The sequence below is a fragment of the Gouania willdenowi genome, chromosome 4, assembly GCF_900634775.1.
Source record: "Gouania willdenowi chromosome 4, fGouWil2.1, whole genome shotgun sequence".
In the NCBI taxonomy this organism is placed as follows: domain Eukaryota; kingdom Metazoa; phylum Chordata; class Actinopteri; order Blenniiformes; family Gobiesocidae; genus Gouania; species Gouania willdenowi.
The window spans coordinates 19,914,501-19,934,125 of NC_041047.1; the positions used below are offsets into that span (position 1 = coordinate 19,914,501).

Consider the following 19,625-nt stretch of genomic DNA (forward strand, 5'->3'; position numbering starts at 1 on the left):
ACATACCAATGTAAACGAATAAAAGTAATAATAATAAAAGTATGTATGATTCGTGCTGATATCGGATCAATATCGGTATCGGCCAATACGCAAGGCTGCAATATTGGTATCGTATTGGAAGTTAAAAAGTTGTATCAGGACATCCCTAATAGTTATACATGACAAGCTACTACTTTGTTGAATTACAAACTTTAGTCAATATCCAAGCACAGGGAGTAGAGTGCAACGTTATCTACCAATAAAGAAGAGTTGGAAAACGTATGATACCTTCTTATTTTTGGGATACAGTGTTGTCTAGTTTGATTCAACAAGAATTTTTATATTTATCATGGAATCCTTATGTGGTGATCGGTATCGGCTGATACCACTTTCACTGATGGATAATTAAACCCAAAACTCTGACCAGACCAGAGTCAGCGTTAAACACTTTATTTGTTTCAGCTGTTGCATGCATCTTCTTTGTGAGCTTTAATATTACATATAACATTAATAATTGTTGATTATTTACTCCTAAATGTCTGTTTGTATAAATGTGTAAAATAATGTGTTGTCAAGTGCAGGGGTGTAAAAAGTGCTGATATATCCTACTCAAATAGAAGTACTATTACTTGATTGAAATTATACTACAAGTACAAGTAAGTCATATATTAAAATACTCACGTGCACGTAAAAAGAAGCTCAATGAAATAGTACTCAAAGTGAAAGTTAATAGTTACAGTAAACATCTCATGTATGAACTTAAAAAGGAAGAGACCAAATCTTGCATAATTGGAACTTAATTTATTTTGCACAAAGGCATCTGTATAAAATAAATGTTTTGTCAAAATGTACAATAATTTTGTCAAAATGTTCCTTTTTAAATAAAATCACACAAATGAATGATTTATGTTTAACATACTTAAGTACAGGTGAAATAACTGATTTAGGAAATATACTCAAAAAAAAGTACAAGTATCCATAAAAGCAACTCAATTACAGTAACGTGAGTACTTGTAATCTGTTGCTTTTACCTCTGATCAGGTGTGTATTGTGTGTTGGCTGTAATGGTCTGGATGGTGATTGTGCAAAATATTGAGGGATTAATTTTCATCACTATCATGTAGCAGCCACTGAATTACATTTGTAAACCATTACGTCAACAACAGCAGCATAAAGTGCTCTGTATAGTTTTAAGTCCACCATCCTTGAAGGATAGCATTGCTCTGGTTGCTGCAAATATATAAAAGTGTAGGGAAATCAGACTGAATAAACTAAATAATTGCAGCCTGTTTTTTTTTTTTACCCCAAGGAACATTTACAAATAAACTCCATGCATGGTTGATATTGAGGTGAATAGAAACTGTACCTGAGGGTTCAACATTCACAGCACACCATGCTCATAGGCCCCTGTCTCATCTCATGCACATGCAGCCATCTTTGTACCGTCCACCATACGACGTGACAATGTGAGTTCCTTGTCTGTGAGTTTGTGCTGGTTGGTAAAGGTGGCACAGGTGCCAGACTGTGTCCCCACAGCCCTGAGGTGACCGGTGAAGTTAATTGGCAGCATCTGGTTGTCTCGGAGCCCAAGCACTCCTCTTTTTTTTCTCCCCGCACCACCGTGAGCTTTCACCTCCCAGTTCCCCTCAGTCCTCTGCTCCTGTGGGCCCTGCCACCAAAGCACTACCATGGTTACAACCAATGTGAGTGAGTGTGCATGTGTGATATACTAGAGGAAGGGACAGTGCAGACAGCTCCACAGCTGCCTTGATGTACCAAGGGAAATGTGGGCAGACAGGCTGGCATCTCTGTGCCAGGGCCAGTAGGTCCCTCAGAGAGGGCCAAGACGGGAAGACTAGGATAGACTCAATTTAGGAGAGAACAGTTGCATCACTTATATTTTAGTTCCTTCTCAGTATTTACCTTTACTCATTACATTTTTAGAATTTTCAAAAGAAAAAAATATATACTGTATATAGATTGGTAATGCTTTCATTTGTTTTGTTTCACTTCTTAATTACTTGCTAATTCATTGGTAACTAACCCTACCCTACCTACTCATCCTAAAGGCAATTAACAGTTTTAAACAGGAGTAAATATGATCTATTCCAATATCTTTTTTATTGTGTATATTCTGCATATTGCAATTGCTTGATTTGTTTGAATAACTCCAGCACTACAACTTGGACCAGCAGTCATACACTTTGAACTCTTTCATAAAACAGAAAAAATCAAATCAATGAGCACCTTAGATTTACGTTCATTGAATTCAGTCTTGAACATGGTAAATAAAAGCTAAAAGTAGTTTTAATGATCACATTATCAGTAACTGAAACCTACGTAGATGCCCATAATATATAAACTCTATCTATGTAGTTTATCTTCTGTGTGTCTCTGTGTGACATCATAGTTCTGACCCGGTGCCAGACGGTCTATTTTTTTCTTAACACACACGCATGCACGCACACACGCTTGCAGACCCACACACAACTGTCCACACACAGATGGGAATATCATGTTGCAATCTGGAAAATGCTTCATCACACACTTATAGGCGTATTGTGTTATCTCTATTTTTGACCACCATCCTTTTGCACTCTCACTGGCCGTCACTCTAACTTTCACCATTATCTTAAGACTGAGATCATTCTTATATTGTTTTGTTTTGTTGTTAGTTTTAATAGCACATTTTTTTGGCAGTTGCTGTTTTTTTTCTTTTTCTTTTGGTCCTCCCACTTTTTGTTCTTCATCACTCCAGACAGTGGAGCACCTGCTGTTAAGTTAAGTTAACCCATTTGAGACCTGGCGTCCCAAAGGTAAGGGTTGGCTTACCATACTTTCAGCTAATTGCCCAGCTGCCGAAAAGAGGCCGGCTAGCTAGCTAGCTACCTGCAGACTCAGCATGTACAATCTTTATACAATTCCTTTGATTATCCACCTTATTACTTGTGTGAATGCAATGACCAGTCTAAAATGCTCATTTAAAAAAAGTTCTTGCATCTTACATAATGTCTGTTTGAGACAACGGTGCAGTTTGTAGCTGAGAGTGGTAGCTCACGTTGTGGCAACGGCGATAGTTTTTTTTTTAGATTAGTTGTTTGCATACTTTTAGATTATTTACACAAAAGAGTGCTGATTTTGAGAAACAATATGTAGTTTTATGTTGACAAAAGATGAAATCATGAAAGAAATTCATGCCCTCAAACGGTATTGACAGCAATGCCAGTAGAATGTCTGGTATGGATTTATATGTAGGAGAACATATGTGTACTGTAAGGTCTGATAATGACAGACAGGGTAACATTACATTATGTTGGCAGACTTATCCTTTTATAGGTGTGATTACATTTTAAAGAAATGAGTACATAAGTGCTTAAATATTACGTCAATGAGAAAATGAATGTAATAATTTATTTATTATAAACCTCCCTTATACAAATTATCTCACTGCATTATTTGTATTTGTGTATATTTTGCACCACTTTTATTCCAAAAGGGTAACATAAGTAGCTATCTGCTGTGAATGTTAAAGTAATAAGCATCCTCCCACATTTTAAAAGATTTAAGGTGAGCCAAAGAAAGTTTATTGGTTTGAGGTCTGTGCACAGCTGGTGAGGCACTGACTTTTTTAGAGTCAGATTTACAAATGTATGAACCCATTTATAGAGTAGCTTAAATTCACCATTCAATTGGCAGGTTGCTCATTGACTACTGGTTGTGTTTTATATATCATATCAACATTATTACACAGACACTCACACACAGACATATTTGGCAATGTTTTCTTCATTTTCCATTGCAGTTCCACAATTCATACTAAATAACACTATAAAACTGTCGTGTATTCAATGTTTTACCTTTACTTGTAAATTAAGTCCATTCGCCTATTCTCCTTGACAAAAATCTCCGTGACTTTGTTGTAAAAGTCATCCTTGTGTTCTTTTCGTTTTAAAAGTCTCTCTGTCTCAATAGAGACGTTTTTTGGTTCTTTTTTCCAGACATAAGTGTAGGAGTAGATGTTGTTCTTTACCTTTTTTCTTGACAGTTTTGGCAATGTCTCTCGCCTTCCTCAGAAGCGTCTCACAGTGTGTGACGTGTCAGCCCGTAGATTTTGACAGCTGGCACGTGTACCACTCCCAGCAGAGCTGTCAGATCCACCGGGCCAGCCACGCCCACACCAAACCAGCGTTGCGGCGAGCCCGTCCCAATCCATAATGTGTATTTTTCTCTTGCAGTGGTCTGATATTGCAGATTTGAGGTTTTCCTGTAGTGCTGTTTCTTTTTGCGATCTTGTCAGTCGTGTTGCCGTTTCCTTTTCGCATTCCTTCTGATGTTCTTTTTTCCTTGTGTGAAATGGACTTCCTGTTTCCCAGATGTATGTGTTATTGCAGGAGTTGCATGATATTTCGTAAATAACATGGCACTTGTTTTCCCCTTTGATTTTGCCTTTTGGAATAGAGATTACTGCCAGGGATATAAAATCTTCCTCCTTCCTTTTTGCAATCACAGGAAAAAATGATAAACAAACAAACTTGGACTTTTTCTTCTTCTTCATAAACTCTTAGCATTATTAGCCTCACGCTTCGTGACACACACCCCCTTCATTTGAGGCAGAGGTACTGACTGCCTCACCTCATCCTTTTTTAGTGCAGTTTTATGTCAAATCAACAAGAGCAAATATGTAATAAACACACGTGAATTACATTACCTGTTCTATGGAAAGTGAGGATGTATAATAAAAGTGTCTACAAACATTACATTGGTGACAAATAGTTAGAAAGCAAAAATGCATACACTCAACCCAGTTTGTAAAGGATTGCACAATCTGGATCTGGGATTGCGTCCTCGCCTCAGGCGAGTCGCCTCCCACAGAGAAAATATTGCTAATTCAGCGATTTTAAGCATAAAAATGATTGAAATGTTTTGGAATCAAACAGAAATTACATTTATTGCACAGATCAGTAGAATATTTTTATTTGATCATTAATAGTTTGTTTTTTTTTACATTTGTTGCACCTGCCTCTCCTGACTGCACGTCACTGCTGCTTAGCAATGAAAGGATTTGTTTTCTCCTTGAAGAGGTTATTGAACACTCAAAGAAAACAGTTAAAAAGAACATCACAAGCACAAAGTACATGGTGAATTGATGCAGAGATGTAAGCTACTAAAGAAAAGGGTTTAAAAGCAACAAATTAATGAGGAAAATATTTTGCACACAAATAGAACCCGGCTGTTGCTCAAAGTGTAAATATATGTGCATACAGCCTGGATTAAGAGCAAAGGGGAGCTATTTGGATGAAGCAAAACCTGTACTTTACATATGTTGCCTGTGTAATCAGAGCACTGAAGACTTGCTGTGTTCATTTTTTATTGACAGAGCAGATTTGGTTAACCTGAATTGTATTTGTTGACTATGAAAGAGGTTTGCGATAGCACTGCTCTTCACAGTGTCTTTGAAAGGAGTCATTGTGTAAAAAGCCTCCTGATGGAAGGGCACCTCCTGGGTCTTTTGATGCAGCTCTTCTGGTGAGAGTGTGTCATTGTGTGGTGTTTCAACCTCATCAAAGAGCCGTTTCTGACCTGAGAAGGCTGCTAGCAGTCTGTTGTCTCCACAGGTGAGCAACTCACAGCCATCTTGTTACAGGAAAGTCCATAACTCACAAGTGTTATGGCCTCCTTCCTGGAAGGCTCTACCAGTAGCATTAATCTCTGCTTATTTCACCTCATCAGCCCTCACAGCAATGCTCATCTACAGGCTGCAGCAAGAAATTCTGATTACCCACTTAAATGGTGAAAATTAGGGCTTTACTGAGTCTGCCACAGTTGAGAGGCCAAATTACATCCCATAGCGTCTTGCTTTGCATTGGGTTATCTGGCTGTGGAGGTTATTCTTGATCAAAGGGCATGATCTTATAAAGCTGCAGTCTAATAGATATACTGCATGGCCTCATACAGTATGATAAACTGCAAGCCAACTAAATCTCACAACAAGCACATGTTGCCTAGTAACAGTGTCCCTAGAAAGCTTAGTAGCAACTTGATTTGCATCCAAAAAAGATGGATGATTCTGTAAGTATACACACTTTATCATTTACACACAAATGTACTTGCATGCATACATATAACAACATGTATGACAGTCCAGAGATCATTTAAAGGTTGTTTTGTACTTTATTTGGTATGCAAAATGAAAAATATGCAGCCACAATAAGCCTATCTAACATCTGGACTAATTATCCTGAGCTAGGAAATGTTGTCTTCTCAGTCATTGGCTCAGTAACAAAAAGAGAGTGAAGAAATATGGCATTCAATGTAAAAACATTTGCCAAACGGACTCAATGCTTACTTCCAATGAGCTGCTGAGGATATGTGCATGACAGCTGTACAGGCATATTGGAGGACATTTAACCTTCCTAACATTTGACAGTCTAAATGTTAGACAAGCTAAAAGTGACAACAGCAATAAAGTCAATTAAAATGGGTCGATGAATCTGTGTGGGTCTTTGTGCCTGGTCATTGGACCTTTGTCTTTGTTTGAGAGTGCTCAGAGCCGTCATGATTGGCGTGTCCTCTATGGTCGAATGATTTTGAAATATAGACAAGATGTCGTCTGCTTGAAAGCTACCAATTTATGAGTCTTCATCTCAAAACTTCAGAGAAACCGTGATGCCATCAAAATCAGAGCGGGGGGGGGGGGGGGGGGGGGGGGTTGTGCTTACCAACAGCTCAGAAGTAGAAAAGCTCTGCCAAGCAAAGTGACTCCTCACTAAAGGTTGCATGCTAGCTGTATGATATTATCCCTTTATGTAGTCCCCTCATGTCTGTTTCTGTGTACCTTTCTCTTTGACTTTGTCTCTTTCCTTGTCTCTTTTTTTTCTGTTTTTCATCCTATTTCAGCCTTTGATGGTTGTTTGTTTCACTGACTTTGCTTTCAGTGAGGCTGGGATGAGACATTCTGGTGGTTGAATTGTCTCATGCCTGGTTGTGAAGGTAACGACCTTCATGCAGTTTACATTGGGTTGAAGTTTTCAGCGTCGTTTCAGTATGTGACTCTTTGCATATCTCTGTTTGTGTGTGTCAGTGTAGTCACTGACTTGTAAAACTGTGCGTGTGCATGTTATCATATAGAGGAAGCGTCTCCATTATTTTCCTCTTCCCACACGTTGATAATTCTGTTTTGGAGCGACAGCACTGTTGCACGCCAAGAGATGGGCAGTGAAGAGGCACCATTTTGATAAAACAAATTGCCAGCTGCCAAGCAGGAGCAGTCACCGCTCAGATAAAAATGAATATGTGCATAGCTCCACATGTGCTGAAGATTTGGTGTTTTTTTTTCCTCTGCTGTTTGTTTGTGTGTGACTGGTAGCTAAAGTAAAGAGACACAAGCTCGGTTAGTTCTCCTGCCTTTCTCGGTATTCATTTTCCAGGACAAGTCACAGAACTATTTTCTCCAGTTGCTAACCGCTGCAATGGGACAAGCAGCAGTAATTAAAATCAATAGCTAGGACTATTCCAGTCCCCGGCAAGGTCATACACATTGGCCACTGGCCACTAGAGAGAAAGAGAGAGAAAAAAAAACAGAGACTTGGGATTGCATGAGTTGGTACAGTCAAATGAAAAAGTATGTAAAAAGGCGAGGTGTCATATTTTTCAATTAACCTGCACCTTGGAGGGCTGGCACCAACGCATTGCACCAGTGCGTGAAGGTGGTCGTACAAGTGTACATTGTTGTGTTGGTGTTTTGTCCTTGCCAGGTATATTAATTCCCAGTATGTTCTGCTTTAAAGATACGCCGTCATAATGACGTCCAATGGACCGGTGGGGAGGAAAATAAGGAGTTTGTAAAAGAAATCCACCCTTTTTTTCCTGGTTTCATTACTTTGTTTATGTGTCCAGCTGGTTGGAGTGTAGGATGACCCTGGAAAGCTGGCTCTATTTGGCAAAGTGGGTGAAGCAATGTGCTCACTCTGCATCTCACATCTGTGAAATGGGATTGATGCAGTGTCTTAAGGAAGACATAAAACACTAGTCTTTGCGTGAATCCTTGGAGTTCTAAGGACTAAGTCGGTGAAGTTTGCACTTTAAGAGTTAGAGGAGAGCAGTTTGTTGTGCCTGTTGATCATCAGATACTGTTACTGCCACCGCCATGATACCATCTTTATCTGATCTAGTGCCAGAATAGCTAGCTCGCGACCCATCCCTAGCTACTGCGCCACCAGCTGCCCTTTATCTCCCTATATAGTTGTGTCAGTCCCAGTTTTGCCATTGTTCGCCTCCTTTTTCTTATCTTCTTATTCCACCTTACTCCAAGCTCCAAATACCTGAATCCTACCAATCATTCATCAGCATCATCTTTTTTTCTTTTAACCTTAGTACTAAAGGGAGTTTGCCAGCGCCACTGCATTTCTGTTTCTTGTGCTCTATTCCTTTTATTTTATATAAAACTGTCTAAGCAGACAGGACTTATTTGGAGAAAAATTGAACGACCAAAAGAAAGGGAAAGCAGAATTGATGCAAATGCTGACAAATGCACACAGCATTTCCCACCATGTCCTAATGAGAGGAAAGGAGGGCAGGAAACAAAGACGAACAGAATGTAAAATATGTTGTCTAAGCAGAGATGGTCTGTAGACTGTAGGAGTGCTGTGCTAGGCCCCATCGATCGTCCACCAGGTGCAGTGATCACTCAGCTTTTTTCACAAGGCGCAGTTTAGCAACATTCACATCTGCAACACACAAAAATGACAACACTACACACTCAGCTTTCTACATTCACTAAGTGTTCAAGCAAGTGCATGTAATGGATCTATATTTGGACTAGCCTTGATTTATTTTTTAATAAATGTCGTTTTCTTTGAACTGCGGTACAACTTAAGGTCCTATGAATCAAAAAGAGTAACTTTTCTGTACATTATTTTTTGGGGGTTTTTCTTAAGCTGTGTTACAATTCAAACGCAGTGTACAGTATACAGTTTTAATCAATTATTATATTAGCTGTTGAAGAACCCATTACACAATAACAAGAATATGCTGTAAAATGAAGTGAAAAGTTGGTTCCACTGGAAATATTTCCCTTGGATTGTTTTCAGTCCAATGGTTAAGGTGTAGTTCAGGGCTTTTCAACCAGTGGTCCGCTGTCTTGTTGTTGTCCGTGGCCCATCTCCCCAAAATAATGAATTTCACATGATTGCACGAACATGAAGACCAATTCCTATCTACGGGACATACAGCGCTGCTCTTATTAAAAGAAAAAAGAAACTTAAGGTTGACAGTGAAGATTAAAAGTGTTATAAAAACTCACAGGTGTGAGCGTGCAATGAAAGGTGTTACTGTACCTGCTTTGTTTTTAATGACTAACTTTGACTTGTTCTTAAATAAATAGTTCTAACCTAGAGAGAAACTATTGACGAAAGTAGAAGAAATTGTTTGTTTCAGCGTGTTATAAACCATTGTGTATAGATTTTGCATATAATGTGAGAATAGGAAAGGAAAGGAAGTATTTTATTTATTAATTTATTAAAGTTCAATATGACATTGTTAAGTACAGTTGGTAAAGTATGCTGGATGATTCTAAACAAAGTTGAATTGAATCAAACCTAGATGCAGTGTCTTAAGAAAATGGAGTGTTCCTTTATTATGAGTCTTTGTGATTGTATTGCATTGTTTTGCATATTGATGTATGATCTGTCCTTCACATGTTTTCTACAAATCTACAATTTCATCAAGCAGACGCTTTTATCCCAAGTGATGTAAACACAAGCAGGTAGGGTTAAGGGACTTGCTCAACATCCCACATTTTTGACCCAGGTTAGATTGAAAATACAAGCCCCCTCCCTAACAGTTAATAAATGAAAATAAATTAGAGGTTGCAACTAATAATTCCAAATAACATTTTTTTTTTTTTTTTTTAAAGAAATTCATTCCCTTTCTTTCTTCTTTTGGAAAGTAAAAAAAAAAAAAAAGCACCAAAAACCAAAGCTGAACATTTCATGAATTGTAAGCTTTTGTAATCAAAGCTCATACAACGTCTATAGAAATTAATTTTTTTATACATCTTTTTAGATTTTTTGTTAGTTTTCTCTCTTATATTTCATATCTTATAGAACCTACCCAAATCCTTGCAAACGTTCCTTTTCGGCTGTTAATGTCTTACGTTGTCTTAAAACATTGACTTTGTACTTTGTGTTGAAGGCTTGGAATAAACTAAAGCATAACTAAATCATTTATTATACATTTCCAATTGTGTTCTTTTGTGACTGTTGCAGGCAGAGGCTTCCCGCCAAAAACGTGTACTACTACCGCTGCCCTGACCACCGACGCAACTATGTCATGTCGTTTGCCTTCTGCTTTGATCGAGAGGACGACACATACCACTTTGCCTACTGCTACCCATACACCTACTCCAGACTACAACATTACCTGGCAAGCTTGGAGCGCAGGAACCTGCCCTACCTACAGAGGGAGCAGCTGGGACTCAGCGTGGTACGTTTCAGGCTAGATTTCAGAACGTGTGAGAAGACAGATGTTGAATGAATATTTGTGTGAGTGTATGTCTTCAAATTAGGGAAACCTGGATTGGTAACTGAGAAGTGCCTGCTGGTCATAACTCCAACCTCTTGTGTTATTTCTACTATTGTTCCACTGTGGGATGACGAACTGTAGGCCTCTGGCGACGTGTGTGCTTGTGTGTTTCTATGTGTATGAAAGTGTGTGTTCAATGTGTAAATGGATTTGTGTCCAATCAGCAGAGCTCTCACCTCAGCAGTACCAGCAAGTGTATCATACACACCGCCTGCAGTCTTTTCTGCTCTTATCAAATAATTGTAGGAGAAAAACTCATTAGAAATGCTTGAGAGATTACCACTTTTTCTTCTGTCCTCCCAACATTTGTCAGGGAAAGCTCGCAGTAAAAGGGGCGACGCCATTGAACCAGAGCGTGAAATGTAGAAATGATTCTTAAATGTAGAAACCGTGAAAATTGAGGGCTGATAGTATGTTGAAAAGGCATCAGTTTACCTAAAAAGGAGACATTTCAAGGGGATGCTGAGATGATGTAGTGTGGAGATGATTCTCTTGCAAAACATTTCATACAGACAGGACCTCAGGTTTCCCACCTTTTGCTTTATTTAGAGCCAGCCAGGAGGGAAACGTGTGTGCGTGCGTGCGTGTGTGGGTGTGGGGTGGATCACTTCTCAAGTAATGCGCAGCAGTCCATCACACGTGTACATGCCTGCCAAACTTTCACTAAACTTTCCTAATTTAAGTTGTTAGGTGTAGTGGCAGGTGTGGCGTGACTGAAGCTGCAGTAATCAGGCGTGCTTCATTATTGATCACCGTCTACGTGACATGTAAACACTTAGAAAAACAATAGTTGGCACTTACGAGTGCAGGCTTGAGTGTTGTATCCTGTCCAATCACAGCAACGATCTGACTCAGAGCGTAACACTGCGGTCACTACCACTCTATAGACGGGTGTCGTGACACAGACTGTAACCGGACCAAATGGTGGTCCGTTATACATTTAACACTCACACACACACTTACATACCTACACACCTGCATGCCTAATATTTTTTTTCTGAATGTTTACACGTCACGTAGACGGTGATCGATAGTGAAGGTCACATGATCGCAATAGCTTCACTCACGCCACATGCGGGCGTGACTTGTGCATTGTACCCATGTACCAATTCTAAGTCATGGTAAATTTAGATCAGAGGTGCAGACGCAGGGTACGCATTCATTGGACTGGTGCGCATGAATTTAGAATGGATTCGCCCCCCATAATGTGTGTGTACCCGCCTGAATATTTTTTTTTTTTATTGCCACAAACCTGCTTTCTAATGTGTTCTATGCTAATAAAGCCATTTTCACTGGCTGCAATTTGTAATATTGTTCTTAAATACCTTAAATGTATGGTATGAAGTGTAAACCAGTCTCACACAGGCTCTACCAAAATGATCATGTATGCATTAATCATATGCATGTAATTTACTAATTTATTTATTTCACAGGTTTTTATTTATTGATTGTCCATCCATATATTTAACTTTGAGATCCATATTATGGTCATGGTACGTTAGAACCAAAACCAGTAAGTGCACTACTCTCTTATCCCAATATACATTGGACTGTATGAAGAAATCAGATTAGACAGTCCAAACTTACCTAGACACATCAAACCCATAAGAAACCACTAATGATTTGAACTAACAGCGTTTTGGACAGTATTTAAATTAAATACATTTACGAACCAATTTAAAGTGTATTCAGATGAAGAAAATCTTTCAAAATTACGCTGACACACGCGCAAAAAAAAAAACGATTATGGTGACATGAATGTTATCTCTACTAAATAATCATTTATCTTCACCTGCACTGCTTTTTGTATTACTAAGCTCTAGTCTAAAGCCTTTGCAGCACACATTCCGTCTTTATTTTAAGCCCCATCATTTCTCTGAGCCAGGCAGAGGGGAACACTGAGAGGACAGGCCCACGGCTGATTTGGCTCCAGGAGTTTGATATTAGTATTCATAGTCATAGTGAGCTTTTATGGCCGTATTTTTCTCTTTATGTTCCCTCAGCCCCGGTGGCAGACAGCCTCGCTCCACCCTCTCATATCTCCTTTTTCTGTCTGCTTGCTCTTTGCTGGTATTATTTTCACACACAGACGCACAAGCACACACACATGCACAGACACACACGTACACACACGCACACACACAGGTCAAAGGGAAAGGGATAAGAAGCGATGAGAGAAGCTTTCTGGCCGCATCAAAGTTTAAAGACGGATTGCTGTCATCTCCATGACAGAGTTTTAGGAAGCTTCAGGAGAAGAAAAAAAGACCAATTTGGACACCACAGTAGTTTTAACCTTCAAATGGGAACAGTTATCTCACAAGGAGAGTGAAGAAGCCAGGGCTGTTTACAATTCCATTCATGTCTGTCTGTCTATATGGAATTTAATCTTCTCTTTCTTGTGGGCGGTTGTAGATGATCTTAAAAAAACATGTTTTAATCTTTCCTGCGCGCTCCATTCATGATTAACAGTTAAGTAGTGTTCACTAATTATTAAGGCAGGTATATTTGACTCTGATAGGGACTAAATGTTTCATTTTAATAGGATGAGAATGAGGTAATACCTGAGAAGAGACTAGGAGAGAGATGTAAGGGAGCTAAATGAAAAGGTCAAGTTGCATAAATTTAAACACAAGTTTCAGATCAGCCTCTCAATGCTCTCCCGTCTGGCCAGATTTTTCTCCAGCTAAATGAAACTCTACAATGACAGTTCAATCCACCTGTTCAGGAAACTGGCTGGTGAGCTGTCAGAGCTAGAGGGGCTGGCTTATAATCACTTATGGTTAGGTTTGTTGAGGCTTATCTGGAATTACTCACTGAACGTTCCACTCGGATTTCACCTTGCTTGGTCTGGCGCTTCATATATCTATAGTCTTTACTCAATGAGCCAACATTGGACTGCATTGATATTAAGTGACGGATGTATTAGTTAATCAAATTTTTGTTGTTCTTAAACAGTATTTGGAGGTCAATAGTGTGTGAACATACAGTATGTCAATTATTTCCTTTGATACAGTTGATCTGGTTCAACCTTTTTAAACCACTAATGGCTCGTTCACACCAAACGCGTCAACGGCATCAGGTTTACATAGACAATATATGGTGGACGCGCTTTTAGGGAGTGTCAGAGGTCCCGCTGCGCGTCCCGCCTCCTGTGCAGCGCGTGTTGAAGCTTTTCACGCAGCAGACGCTGTGCGTTTTGAGATTTCAAGCTTTTGACGTGCGTCCGGCGCCTCCAACGTCGACGCTGGAGTTGGGATTGTTGAACATTTCGGGCATATTGCGGCATGTCGACCAACTGTGACGTATGAGGGAAAAAAAACACTAAAAAACACTGAATCCAGAAACGGCGCCGAGGCGCAAATAAAGCTAAGCCACGCTCTCAATAATGTAAAGCCGATTAATGCATGTCGGAGGCGGCGTGTTGAGCAAGGAACTCCAAACTTTATTCTCCATTCACCACACTTCTCTATAGCCCTCTAACATCACAGTGCACACACTGAGTCACGCCACAATACATCCGACCGGAAACACCGCCTTCTCAACACAATGTTCCCCACCACTTCACAGTCACTGGGTGAATTATGAACATGACTGATCGCCACAATATCATCCATTGGATGAACACCACCAGCAACAGAGAAGCCCCTCCCCTAAACACGCTCCCTTCCCAACTTGTTTGGACGAGCATCTTCAACTCTTGTGACAAGCGTACTGATTCAATGAGCACAATCGTCCAACTACGAGCGTGAGGCACGATTTTGACGCCCGAAACGCCTTTGGTGTGAACATACCATAATGCTGCGAAACCACATCTCTTTTAAATAAGTGGGAATGCCTGATGAAGAAAGAAAGAGGCTACACAACGGGCAACCATAACAATTGCAATATTTAGCATTAATAGTTAGCATTGAGAACACCAAGCTGCTTTTTTTGGTTTTCATGGTTTACCCAGAAAACACCATCAAAAGGTAAGTATTGTAAATATTTTCAATGAAGTGAAACAATAAAACATTGAACAACTAAAAACAAAGCACCATATATTCTGAATATTAATTGAAGATAACAGGTTTAATGTTTATTGTGGTAAGAGATTGAGTTCTAATCACTTTAACTGTAAGACATGGTTGTTTGAGTACCATCTTTATGATCAGTCTAGACTGGTCTTTTTCCACTGACCGCTGGCAACATAAAAAAAAAAAAAAATTCTAGCTGAAAATTCTTCAGTCTATTCCCTCTAAATCCTACAAATCGTTCTCGATCTCAGTAATTCAGCAGTTCTTACACACAGCCTGTCTGGGACGTGTAGCCACATTGCTTTCGTATTTAAATCACCTTTCGTTCCTATTCTTCTACAAAGATTGAACTTCACTTGGTCACAATGACCACGCCGACCTGGCTTAGCAGCTTTTAAATGTGTTGGGTCAGTAAACATTGAATTCTTGATGCATATATGCATATACTGTACAAGTGCTATATTTGTGAATACACTATCATATTATTTATTAGTCTTTAATTTAATTCACATGCTTCAACATACGTACAGCACATATTTGCCCTAAGGAGTAAAAGCTTTTTTTTTCACTGTTCTCCTCGCGCGGTCGTGTTTAAGAAGGTCTGTCTGCTCTTGTGGTCTGAACCCTTTATCTTAACCTTCTGTTGACAACTCACAATCCTTTTGTGAAGCACACTGTCAGTTTCTCAGTGATTCATCCTTATTCTCCCCCTGAGGCATCTCTGTCCACTGAGTCACATAGAAAGAGACACACACTTGCTTTAATTCTAACAAGTCTTAAAAATAAGCCTTGCTTGTCGTTTTTTGTTTTTTTAGTGGATTCTTCAAATATTGGTAATCTTCTGAAAAGTATGCAGCGTCTTTCTGATTGAAGGGGCATTTAGAGGCGTTTCTACTGTATTTTCTGCCAGGGCGAGCAGGGCTATGACAATATTAGTCACCTGACCTCTGACACAGTGTAGCCTCTGCCTCTAGAGCAGATGTTATAAAGTGTAAAAGAGAGACCTGCAGGTGGGAGCACACACATAACTCTGACTGGGCATATCCTTAGTTACCATTAGGCTGAGAATTAGTTTCCATAGCCACATTTCAGTGATAAGTACAGTTCTCAGAATCGCAGTGAAGATCCATCTTTCTCATCTTTCTCTTTAAAGGTCCTATATCATGCTATTTTTCACCCATCTCCATTTGTTCTAAGAGCCGCAAAAACATAATATTTGAGGTTTATTTTAGTTTAGTTTAGTTTTCCAAAGTTTTAGCCTCTGAAAAGTCACTTTCTGAGCAACTCTACACAAACAAGTTGATTTGTGGCCTACGTATGCAAATTTATGAGTGGGCGTGTCTATAAACGGGACAGCTCACCCTCCTCCCACCCACTCCATAGCTGAGCTCATGCTGCTTTATAAACACGAGACAGAGCGTGGGGGCGGGGCGTTTGCTGGTTCATACAGACTGTAGAATATACATACATAGCGCTGCGCTAAGGACGCTGACATGCTCACCTTCGTGGGCGTGTCTGTGTACATGTCAATCACGGCAGTGAGCTTCCTGGAGGGGCGGCTTCTCCAGTTCAGTGCTGCATCAAATTTGTCATCATAGTGGGGACGCGTCATGAAATTGGAGCGAGGTGTTTGGGCTCACCCTGCAGTAAGAAAGGAGCAAATCACCCTCTAACTAAAGATTGAGGGAATCAATGAAAAAAACACTTTGGGCATGTGTATGAAGCCCTAATAACACTTTTATGATGTTTAAAGCACAGAAAAGTTGAGTTAGCATAACATGGGCCCCTTAAAGGAGCATAGGGTAGGATCTAGAAATTAGACTCCATAGTGACACCACGGTGGTTAGTGTAACTGCAGCCATCAGCCAAGCCAGCGCACGAACGTGCATCAGATGTTTGTTTATCACCGGAGCACAGCTGATTAGATATTTTGGGGATGGATACCCGACCGAACCCTGACTGGACCTGACGACACCAGACGGGTCGGGTTCGGACAGATATTTATAACTGGTGGTCTGAATTTAGTGCAGTAGCAGCTACAGCTGATGAGAGCTGTGATTCACGGGGCAAGGAGAATGGAGCAGAGGACAATTTTAAAGGAATACACCATTGAAACATTGCATTTACTGCACAATAACATGGGTTGTCTTTATCTTTGATACATGGATTATGTAAATAGATCCGATGGGAAAATAACTGTGATATTAACTGTTATATCAACCTGCCTTCGCTATGTTTGTTTTACTTGTGAGATAGTTTGAGAGAGAGGAGCTCACATTGTCTGGTAGGGTAGGAGGAGCCAGGATTGTCAGGAGGAGGAGTTTCCGCTTTATGACGCATGAGGGGGGAAAAATCTAACTTGCCTGTTTGGAGCTGACTTTTTACAAAATGTGGAATAACAAGGAAGGGAGGAAACAGAACTTTTTCAGCTTTGGCCCTCTGAATGAGGCTAAAGGAATGTATATCACTGTAGCAAAACCATTATAAAGTGTTTTTTTATTTTCATAATACTGCTCCTTTAAATCTCACAACATCAAAGCAAAATTATTATCTATCACTTGTGTTGAAGAGTAGTAGTCACTGTCTGTAGCAGTGATTTAACATTACTTAGGCCATTGGGATTGAATTTTAGACATAATCCGGTTTGCTATCAGTGTTCAGGCACCATGTCTAGATGTCCGCTCAGTGGAGTCTCAAAGAACATGACTTTTCTCTTTGCTGTGCTTGGAGCAAGAGGAGGGGAGTGAAGTGGGCACTGCAGCTATATCTGGCTGGCTGCCTGAACCCCACCACTCCACCCTTCTCCTTATCTCAGTGTTTGTACACTGTGTGCCAAGATCCAATCAATACCCACTCCAGACGTGGAAAGAGGAGAAGGTCAGCAGCCAAACTGAAAGTGCCGGCAAAACCAAACTGATGGAAACACACGAGCTCACAGTGCAATGGGCAGACTGTGCTTTCACTGTAGATTTACTCTGTATTGCAAATCAGTCCCATCTTAATCCCAAAACTATCAATTTTAACTGAGGTGAGATTGAGGTAACCATTTGTTATGTGCTTAGGTTAAGGTAGTTCCATGTTCACAAACACTTGTTTTCTAAAACCATTATATTGTACTATGATAACTTTTTAAATATAAACTACTGTACTTTTTTTTATTGTTTTTAGCCATTTTTAATACATTTAAAAAAGACCAACATGAAATGAATCTATTATTGAAAGGGTTGTTTTTGCTGTTTAAAAGTGGTTGACAACCTTTACTGCGCTTGCAGTATTTAGGCATTTGTTCACTATCGTATTGTTTAGTTTCTGCATGCATTAATTTGAGTTTAAATCCCCCCAAAAAACTGTCTTGTTCTTAACAGGGAGTAGGAATTACTTCACTGAAAGAGGAAGAGATTTAATGCAAAAAAGACGCATCTCTCAAAACACACACTTTTTCATGATACATGTTTTTTTTATATTATTATTATGTCATTATATTTTGGAAAACAATGTGTAAATATATATTCTATAATAAAATTGGCATCATAGCTGACAGGAGTTTTTTAACATCATTTACGCTCTCTACTCCTAGGACCGCATCCTATTGATTCACACGTCAGATGTGGTTACAGTAACTGATGCAAACTGGGTCTGATAGCAGGCTCTAACTTCTTGACATTATACTGCAGATTACCTTGAGATTGATATGAACCATGTCCTCCATCCACCAAAAAGCCTGCTTCAAAGGCCAACGCCTGGATAGGTCATTAGCATTTTATTGTGAGGATAATATAAGGGTTCACAATTAAATTGCACCTGAGTAGAGAGCATAAACCTTTTGGTTTTTGGTAAAAACTGAAAACTGCTTGAAAACACAACTGCTTTTTCTAGGAAATCTGACTTTGGAATATTTTTTCCAACAAAACTAACTTGCGTTCTTTTTTCAGACCATCATCTACAAACATATTAAATTGTTGTTAATGAAGATCTTAATAGTTTAGCAGTTTTGAAAATAATAAAATAATGACATAACCATACCTAATACAAAGGAACTTAACCCACCTTTCTTCTCCAAGTAAAAGGAAAAAGTGTTGAACACAGGTGCAAAAACACCAGCTGAAATCAACCAGTAATTAGAAAGCAATCCTGCGCCTTATCAGTGCAAATTCATATCAGCTGGTTCAGTCCCAACTGATGGCCTATAGGAAAGTGTCTCATTACCAAGGTGTCAGACAGGAACAATCTATGAGCTCAAAAGTAGCAAAAGTGAGTCCGCACACCAGAAGCTCCAAAACACAGGTTTATTGAGAAGTGTAAGATTTCGGGCTCACGTCCTTCATCAGACAGGAGTGAGCCTGAAACTGTACACTTTTCATTAAACTTGTCATCATTTTCCATCTTCTGGGATGTGTGTGTGTGCCTATGAACTTTTGCAAGACCTTTTCAACCTTATTGTTACAAAGCCAGTCAGTATCGGGTGTGACCACCATTTTCCTCCAGTGCAACACATCTCCTTCTCATATAGTTGATCAGATTGTTGATTGTGGCTTGTGGAATGTTGGTCCACTCCTCTCCAATGGCTGTGCAAATATTGGCAGGAACTGGAACACGCTGTCGTATGCGCCGATCCAGAGCATTCCAACCTCTCCAATAGGCAAGACGCCGTCGAATGTGAGCATTTGTCCACTCAAGTCAGTTACAACGACGAACTGCAGTCAGGTCGAGACCTCGATGAGGAAGACGAGCATGCAAATAAGCTTTCCTGAGACGGTTTCCGACAGTTTGTGCTGAAATTCTTTAGTTATGCAAACCGATTGTTGCAGCAGCTGTCCGGGTGGCTGTTGTCAGACGATCATGGAGGTGAACATGCTGTATGTGGAGGTCCTGGGCTGGTATGGTTACAAGTGGCTCTACGCCACTGGCGCGCCCCGTCTTTCCTGATGCAGGGAGTGCCTATGGGCAACATCACGTCCAGGAAGGTCGTCACCACGGATGCCAGCCTAACAGGCTGGGGCGCGGTTCACGAGGGACGGTCTGTGAGAGGCCACTGGGTGGCGTTCCCACATC

General features: G+C 39.9%; 1 protein-coding gene across 1 annotated transcript in view; it reads left to right on the forward strand.

The window, feature by feature from the left end:
• The window catches only part of agbl4 (AGBL carboxypeptidase 4), a 336,625-nt gene that overhangs the window by 161,591 nt on the left and 155,409 nt on the right, over nt 1–19,625 (forward strand). The window contains exon 5 of the mRNA XM_028443884.1: nt 10,245–10,461. Coding sequence (XP_028299685.1) covers nt 10,245–10,461 — 217 coding nt within the window. The remainder of the gene's footprint in view (nt 1–10,244; nt 10,462–19,625) is intronic.